This window comes from Orycteropus afer, unplaced genomic scaffold (assembly GCF_000298275.1).
Source record: "Orycteropus afer afer isolate SDZICR_OR568_19922 unplaced genomic scaffold, OryAfe1.0 scaffold00022, whole genome shotgun sequence".
Taxonomy (NCBI): Eukaryota; Metazoa; Chordata; class Mammalia; order Tubulidentata; family Orycteropodidae; genus Orycteropus; species Orycteropus afer.
The window spans coordinates 12,345,862-12,355,050 of NW_006921609.1; the positions used below are offsets into that span (position 1 = coordinate 12,345,862).

A 9,189-nucleotide genomic window follows, 5' to 3' on the forward strand; every position below is an offset into this window, starting at 1 on the left:
CACCGGCCTTCTGGTTAGTAGTCAAGTGCCTTAGGCACTATGCTACCAGAGCTCCAATATATACAGTACACACACACACACACACACACACAGAGGAGCTCTGGTGGCATACTGCCTAAGCATTTTACTGCTAACCAGAAGGCTGGTGGTTCAAACCCACCAGCCACTCCTTGGAAAGAAGGTTGGACAATCTATTTCCATAGTGGTACTGCCTCAGAAACCCAAGGAGGGGTGGCTTTGGGTCGGACCCAATTGGATGGCAGTGAGCTTAGTTTGGTTTTGGAAAGCCATCCACTGAATGGTATCTCTGTTATAGCATCACTAGATAATGAAATTGGAATTTGCAAGAGTAGAGTGCTCTTCTAACAGACCCCTAAAATGTGGAAATGGTTTTGGAATTGAGTAATGGGTAGGGACTGGAGCTCTGGTAGTGTAGTGCCTAAGACATTTGACTGCTAACCAGTAGGCTGGCTGTTCAAACATACCTGCCACTCCTTGGAAGGAAGATTGGGCAATCTATTTTTGTAGTGATACCACCTTGGAAACCAAAGGAGGGGTCACTATGCTGTAAATACCGTATACAATTGGAACCATGTAAGTTAAAATTATTTATTACATGTCTTTATTACAAGAACAAAAGTGAAATTTGACTCTGCCACTATGATGTTTCACAAGCTTTCTTAAAAACCCATATGAGATGAAATGGACATTTTATGAATAACTTCTCTAACCTACCTATATTTTCATATTAATTTCGGTCATGTTGGTACTTTGGTCATGTTGGCAGAAGGGAGAAGTACCTGAAAAGGATCTCATGCTTGATAAAGTATAGGGTCAAGACCCTCAATGAGATGGATTGACACAGTGGACTTAAGCATGGCAACAATTATGAGGACGGTGCAGGACCAGGCCCTGTTTTGTTCTGTTGTAAGTCAGAACTGACAACAGCAATAAGTCTTTCAATATATCTAAACCTTTCTAAAATGTCAGAATTTACTTTGCCTCTACCTTAATTGTTGGATGCCATCAAGTCAATTTTGACTCATAATGACCCCATGTGACCAATAAGGTCATTTAGACTATAATCTTCAAGGCAGATTTTTTTGCCAGATCTTTCTCCCATAAAGCCACTGAGTGGGTTTGAACCATATATATACCTATATCTTAATCACAGTTAGTGCAAAGTAAATTATAAACCATATTTAGGGCTTTAGTATAGTATACATGGTGTGTATGGTGTTAGTTGTCATCAAGTTGACTTTAACTCATGGCAGCCTTATGTATAACAGAACAAAATGTTGCCTCATCTAGCACCATCTTCATGATCATTGGTAGTTTTGAATCCGTTGTTGTCACCATTGTGTCAGTCTATCTCACTAAGGAAATCTCTTCTGTTTACTGACTCTCTTCTTTACTAAACCAAAAAATCCAAACTCACTGCCGTCAAGTCGATCTGACTCGTGGAGACCCCAAAGCTGTATCACTATGTAAGTAGATTGTCCAATCTTCCTTGTAAGGAGTGGCCAGTCTTCTGGTTAGCAGTCAAATGCCTTAGGCACTATGCCACGAGAGCTCCTCTTTACTAAACGTATTGCCCTTTTATAGTGCTTAGTCTTTCCTAATTATGTGTCCAGAGTTAGTGAGTCAGAGTCTCTCCACCCTTGCTTCCATGTAACATTCTGGTTGTATTTCTTTGAAGACTGATTTGTTTGTTCTTTTGGCAGTTGATGGTACAGTATATTCAGTATTCTTCACAAGCACCACAGTTCACAGTAATCAATGTGTGACTATTTAATTAATTCAAGTAATGTATATACATGTATTACAGGTAAAGAAAATGCAGAGCGTGTTATAAGTAATATGCATGAATTTGAGAAATTAACCTTACTTTTAGTGTCAAGATAACAAAATTATTGGATGTCATAGAAATTAAAATATCCTGAAAATATCTTTATCCTTTAGTTTTGACAGATAGACCTCCACCCATAATTCTACAAGGTCCAGCTAACCAAACACTAGCAGTAGATGGTACAGCATTACTGAAATGTAAAGCTACTGGTGAGCCTCTTCCTGTAATTAGCTGGTTAAAGGAAGGATTTACTTTTCTGGGTAGAGACCCAAGAGCAACAATACAAGAGCAAGGAACACTGCAGATTAAGAATTTACGGGTAAGTAACATACGAATTATAGTTGGGTTTTTATCTCAAACTGAGTACTGCCCTATGGAAAAACTGTACAGTAAACATAAAATCTGATACTAGATTAATTATCTTATGCTTTATTACAGGCCATGTTATTTCTTATTTCATAAATGGCAAATTAAAATGAAAGGGAAGGTGATTATTCTTATGTTACTTATAAATTTATGACAGACCTATATACTTTTTTCTCCTTCATCCCGATCCATTTGTGTGCAGTCAAAGAAACTAGAAAATGCAAACATTAGTCAGATATTTTTTAAAGTAATTTGAAAATGGCAAGTGTTTCTGATTTACTCTAATGAACAAAGGAAGTTTGGGACAAAAAGGTATATGTAGAGTAATATGGATAAATTAGGTTGGCCAAAGAGTTGTTTGGGGAAAATTAAAAAGAAAAGAGATGAAACTGAGTATACAAGAATCAGATTTTGTTAGTTGATTGTTGTTGTGTTGTTGTTGTTATGTGCCGTTGAGTCAAACCTGACTCATAGCGACCCCTCCTTGGGTTTGCGAGGCAGTATCATTATGGAAGTAGGATTGCCCAACCTTCCTTCCGAGGAGTGGCTGGTGGGTTTGAACCACCAGCCGTCTGGTTAGCAGGCAAGTGTCTTAGCCACTATGCTGTTAGTTGATAGAAAACGTTAAATTTTGTGCTAAAGTTGTAGAGAAAGTCATTGCTGGCCTTTTAAGAGAGGATTACATGATGGAGAATGACCTTTCATTGCAACATTACAAAAGTTGGATCTACTTCAGGAGTAACTCAAAATAAAATGTCTGCTTTTTGAGTATTGTATTAATTATTTATTAATGCATTACAATTTCAGCAAATACTTAGAGGCACAAAATAGCATACATTTATCTTACATTTTCAGAGGGGCAGGTGTCTAGAGATAACCTGGTTGGATCCTCTGCTTCAAGTTCTGCCAGGAATATAGTTAGGTGTCAGTCAGGGTGTTGTCTCATCTGAGGAATGACTTGAGAAAAGTCTTCCAAATAATGCTCTTTGTGGCTATGAGAGTGATAACCAAAGTTTCTTGCTGGCTGCTTCAGGATATACCTTTTTTTTTAGTTCCTTGCAATGTGGAGATTCCCAGAATTGCTTCTTCTAAGTCAATCAGGAGTGTCTCCTTGCAAGATAAGTGTTGTAATCCTATATAAAAAAATTAACCAAAATGACATCCTATCTCTCTTTTGCCATATTCTAGTGATCTGAAGTGAAGTGAGTCACAGGTCTTGTCCATAGTGAAGATGAGGGATTGCAAAAGATGAGAATACCAGGAGAGGGTTGTCAAGGTGACCATTGTCTGCCACAACTCTATTCAGATCGTTTGACCAAATATAGTGAGCCCCCACCACCATGTACCAAGCTCTGCATTAAAGCTGGATGGTGTTTTGTAGTAAGAACAAGATTGCAATGAGAACAAGAACTAAAATAATTGATTTGATAGAAAATGAAGACAGATGGATGGAAAATTATTCAGTGAGAGAACAATTAATAGAATATGATGTCCAGGTCAACATTGTGAACTCTAAGATGAATAAAAAGAGAACCACAAAAAACAATGTAGTGGAATTTTTCCATTCACAAACCAGGAGAAGAAAATAAAATATTTTTGTTATACATATTTTCAGATTATCATAATTTGGAATATTCTTCTCAGGGTATAAATGTGTTTCCATGTTTTTTTCTGGTTGTTTTATCAGTGTATCATATGGATATTATATGCCAAAAGGAAAATTTCCCTATTTTTTGGCTTATATAATTGCATATGTGTACACACACACATACAAATTTAATTTTGAGACACAGACATTAATTATTGCTTGAAGTTGAAAACAGTGCTGTCAAGAACGAATAAAAGAAAAAGAATTTAACACAGATTTTTAGCCTGTCTTATCATTGATTGTAAATTAATTGTTAATCTTCTTCTAACAAAATGGAAGTTATTAAAAAATTAATGCCAAGTCTCCTGGTGTAAACACTTTAACCTCTCTCTCTGGGCTAGAGGCAAACTTGGGCCATGGAGGTTAATGCATTTTTACTGTACCACAGAATTAAAGAGTGTGCTTGAATAGCCAAGCTCCCCAGTAGTGTTTGAAAAAAGCAATTAAAGATGGGTGCTGGATGATCTCAAACCAACTTTGAGCCCACTAACAGCTTCTGAGTAGTGTCTCTGAGATGCAAGCTCCTAGGGGCTTGTGTGCAGCCAACTACACAAAGAGAAAAGTCGGTGATGGAGTGTGCCAGCACATTAATCTCTTTTTAAAGCACTTGGTTAAAGATAAAAGGACAAGGATGGAACAGATGTGAAACATTCATGACCACATAAGACATTATTTAAAGTTTAAGAAATAAAAATGAATGTGGTGATGATGCTGGTGATACCAGAATGAGCTTTAACAATGATATTTAGGCCTTTGATAGTACTTTCGATAAACACCCAATGAAGACATTGTTCTTTTTTTCTGTAAGACGGCTGTATTTTAAGGGAGATAAAAATGTGCTTTACAGTATTTCACTCATGTAGTCAAGAGAGGATTTCTATAGGTCATATTCCTTTGTGTTTCACTCTTTCTTTTTCAGTACTTAATACGAAAAAAAAAAAAATATGATGAATGCCGTGTCTTCATAGTCCAGCTAATTGGTAACTGAATCTGTATCTTGTGAGAAGTAAAATATTCCAAAACTCATTAAAATATACCTACCACAGCTAATGTCAGACTTATATCTCCACACAATGACAAGGAGATGCAGTTAAGAAACATTACCTACATATGCTTCTTTTAACATTTGCACGTAATAACAAGTGCTACGTTTTTGTCCAACAGCTATAATAAAATGCAAATTCTTTTCCCCTTCCACAGACCATATTCAAATGAATATCCCATTAAAATCCAACCTCAGCTCATTATTTAGTTTGTGAGTGATGCATCTTAAATGCAAAGATTTCTAATGACTATAATGTGCATACAGCCACATGTGAAAGAATGGCTCTTTTCTACAATGGCTATCCCCATCATTCCTCTGTATAATAGAAGAAGATTGTACAGAGATAATATGGCAAAGAATGACATGCCAGAGCAATTTGAAAGTTAAGTTAAAATATGTAATGGCATTTAAAATAAATTAAAATGGTGCCGCAACAGTAACATCCACACACTAATGATTTACGTGAGAATCAATTTCAGAAGCTGAAGTCTGCTAGGTTACATTTTGAACCCAGCAGATATAGTACACCATGTACTCCCATATTTCATCAAGAATTAGACTCATATTCATCACAGAATTTAAATCCTACATCTTGTGACTTGCAATTTTCTATGTGGTCATCAGTGCTTCTTCCTCATCTCACTATTTCTTCACTCCCCAGCTAATGCAAGTGTATGTTGTTTACACTGTAAGCACATAGGGAACAACCCCAGTCAGGACTTTTGAATCACATCTTTTATTGATCTTGGGCTTTTGTCAATGTATGCTCACTGAATCTTCCATCTTTTTCATTTGTGAATGAGAAATCTTGTTTATATTAACAACTATTTCTTTCTAGAAGCCTTTTTCCATTTTTCATTTAATAGCAAATTTATGTTTAAGTGATCAGTGAAATGGTAATTTTTAAGTATGTCTGAAAAAAGAGTTACATATTAGATTATTTCTCTGGTCCTTCTCAGCTATGAGTTGGAGTGATTCCATAGAAAAGGTTTGTTTGGCTTTTAATGACACAATTTTGTTCATTCACTCTCATACTGCTACATTTTAAATTCAGTGAGTACTGATCTCTTTAAAGGGAAATGTTCACTTTTCTTTTTTTTAAATTTTATCTTTTTTTTTTTTCACTTTTCTCCATGTCTTTTGAAAGAAATGAAGTTTGTCCATGTATTATCTCATTGTTTATTTCTTCCTGGCTGCTTTTATCCACGGAAATATAGTATATTTGAGACAGAAAGCATAGCTCTACGTTTGCTGTTTCTTGTTTGTCTATGGTACATGAAAAAAATCTGTCCTAAATTGTCCATATCTAGCTCTGATACAGTGAAGCCCCGCCATAAAATGGAGCTAAGACATTATTATTATCATCCATGGAGGCAAAAGAGAAAGAGAGAAAGAGAGAGAGAGAGAGAGAGAGAGAAAATTGGCATTCCCCAAATATGTTGTTGTAGAAATATAAATTTAAAAATATAACTTTGAATATCTGTTATAAATAAAATAGCATTATATTATATGAGTTTATTTTAATATTTTCTGCATATATATATATATATATATATATATATATATATATGATTGACTCTTATGTATAGTTTGTATAGCCAAGAAATACATTCTTAGTACTTTTAAGAAATTAAAAGTTCCAGGTTAAAATCAATTGTGCCATGAAATAATTAAAACATCTTAATACTTTCCCTTCTATGCACTATATATAGACTTCTGATACTGGCACGTATACCTGTGTGGCTACAAGTTCAAGTGGTGAGACCTCCTGGAGTGCTGTGTTGGATGTGACAGGTGAGTTCTTTGTGAATTATTTGAACAGCAGAAATCCTGAGTTCATTAGCTCATTATCAAATATCAAGTTAAAGGAGATCAAGATTTTAAACTCACTGAAGGTAAAAACTAAAGTAAAAACCAAAACGTATGCCACTTGAATTCTTGTACCAATTGGCAATATAGCATTGGATATGTACAATATAATAAATGTGTCCTTGAGAACCTTGTTATTTTATTTTCTGTCTAAATTGCAAGCAATTCTAGTTATTATGTGTCAAAGTCACCATGTATTAACATGTGTTAATAAATCTCAAGTATAAATTTTCACTTCTATATTTCTGATTCAAAATGAAGATGAAGTGCTCTCTGTCTATATCAGCTTCTTTAGTAGACTGTTTATCCTTTTTTGTAGGCAGCATTTTCAGCTCATGCCATCAGAAATGAAGGTATTTGTCTTTACTGTTTGTCCTCTATAGAATCTGGAGCAACAATCAGTAAAAACTATGATTTGAAGGACTTGCCAGGACCACCATCCAAACCACAGGTCACGGATGTTACTAAGAACAGCGTCACCTTGTCTTGGCAACCAGGTACCCCTGGATCCCTTCCAGCAAGTGCATATATCATTGAGGCATTCAGGTATGGGACAATTCCTTTGTCTCCACTGAGTTTTTGCTTTAACTCTGAAATTCAAAAACCTCACATGAACTCCCTAGCTGTTTTATTTCATAAACTCGCTCAATTAATTTGCTTTAAGAATTAATCTTTTATATCTGACTTCATTCAAGAACAGATTCTGCTGTTTCTTCATTTATATCTTAATTATCCATGCCTAGAGCGGTAGGGTTCTATTTTATGACATAATCGCTTAGTAGCTCCTTTCTTTACTCTGACCATTGCAGGGATTTAGGAAGAGAATTTTGACATTAGAGCTAGGCAGAAAATAATTTAATTAGGCACAGGCAGTTTTTAAGTTATGCATGGGACCCTAGAAGTTTTGTTCTTAATAATTAGAGCAGAACTTAAAATAATCCCAGTGTTTCTTTTTTGTGCTATATATTTGAATATATTTGTTGGGTATGTGTGTAAGAAAATGAAATGCTGTAATTAAGAAATTGATTCCATGTGCTTCTGGTTGTTATAAGGAAAAGATGTTCCTATGTGTAATTTGAAGTGTTGTCAATATCATTATAATGTAGTCTTCTACAAATTGGATAAAATATGAACGTATAAAATGAGAAAATGTAGCTTTCAATTCTATTTCAATGTATATCCATCTGACATTTTAAAGATGAAATGATAACCATTGTCCTTCTTTTCAAATGGTAGAACAATGATCACTTTCATTTTAGGTTTCCTTAATCTATACTTATATATAGTTTTCAGATTTCAAAATAGTATTTTCCTATCATTTTCATGCTTTGATGCTGAAGGACTCCTGAAAAATAAACAGACAGCCATGGAAATCACATTTTCTCCTCATTTTGAGCAAAAGTAACATCTGACCTTAGACAAAGTGCTCGAAAGTGGCGCTCCATCTGTGACTGGCTGGAAAGTGTTCCACACGTACAGATATAGTGGCATTTTACCATTTTGAGATGAGAACTCACAATACTGTGTAATGTACAATTTTATTAAAAATGTGACTAAGGGAAAATATTCATTACATGCTTCCTTTCTTCTTTTACAGATATGTAGTTTTAGAAGGCTCTATTATAATATTGCATGTGGAATTGATGCAAAAGAAAACACACCTTGTAACAGGAAAATGTATTGGCATAATTTACTCTGTAGTCCATTTATTCTTTCTACAGGTTAATTCTTTTCAAGGTATATATATATATATTCATTTCTGAGGACCATATTTATTGTATAAACTTGATGTTGTGATCTTGGCCTCTGTTCCTTTTACAGGTATTCATTTAGTGGGCTGCTGTGCATTAGCAAAGGGCTGTCACATCTCCTGGGCTGAGTTTAATTTTTTTGTGCATGGCACTTTTGTTAGGTGGGCTCGGCTTTGTTGTTGAATAAACTGAAATCATACAAATGTTTCATTTATTGGGCTGAGCACTTCAAGTTTTATGTGTGTGTGTGTTTAATTTTCAGCCATTAACCTTTGTCATAGATTCCCCTACTCCATTTTGAATATCTTTAGGGCTATTCTTTAAATAAAATTTCTGTTCCTATTTCAGCCAATCAGTGAGCAATAGCTGGCAGACAGTGGCAAACCATGTAAAGACCACCCTCTACACTGTCAGAGGACTACGGCCCAATACAATCTACCTGTTCATGGTCAGAGCTATTAACCCCCAAGGTCTCAGTGACCCCAGCCCCATGTCAGATCCTGTGCGCACACAAGGTAATTTCAGTAGCTGTAAATATAACTAATTGTAGAACTAGAAATTAAATAGATCTTTAGGACTAAGGGGATTGCCTGAGGAAAGGTAAAAATGTCTGAGTTGTTTTTTGTAATCATTCATTAACTTGGTCTAGTAAAGAGAGGAA

The 9,189-nt window shown here is 35.2% G+C and overlaps 1 protein-coding gene across 1 annotated transcript in view; it reads left to right on the plus strand.

Annotated features, from left to right (window-relative positions):
• Positions 1–9,189, plus strand: part of ROBO2 (roundabout guidance receptor 2) — a 933,205-nt gene that overhangs the window by 803,558 nt on the left and 120,458 nt on the right. Inside the window, exons 10-13 of the mRNA XM_007934915.1 lie at positions 1,963–2,168; positions 6,621–6,702; positions 7,161–7,323; positions 8,877–9,043. Of these exons, the coding sequence (XP_007933106.1) occupies positions 1,963–2,168; positions 6,621–6,702; positions 7,161–7,323; positions 8,877–9,043 (618 nt within the window). The remainder of the gene's footprint in view (positions 1–1,962; positions 2,169–6,620; positions 6,703–7,160; positions 7,324–8,876; positions 9,044–9,189) is intronic.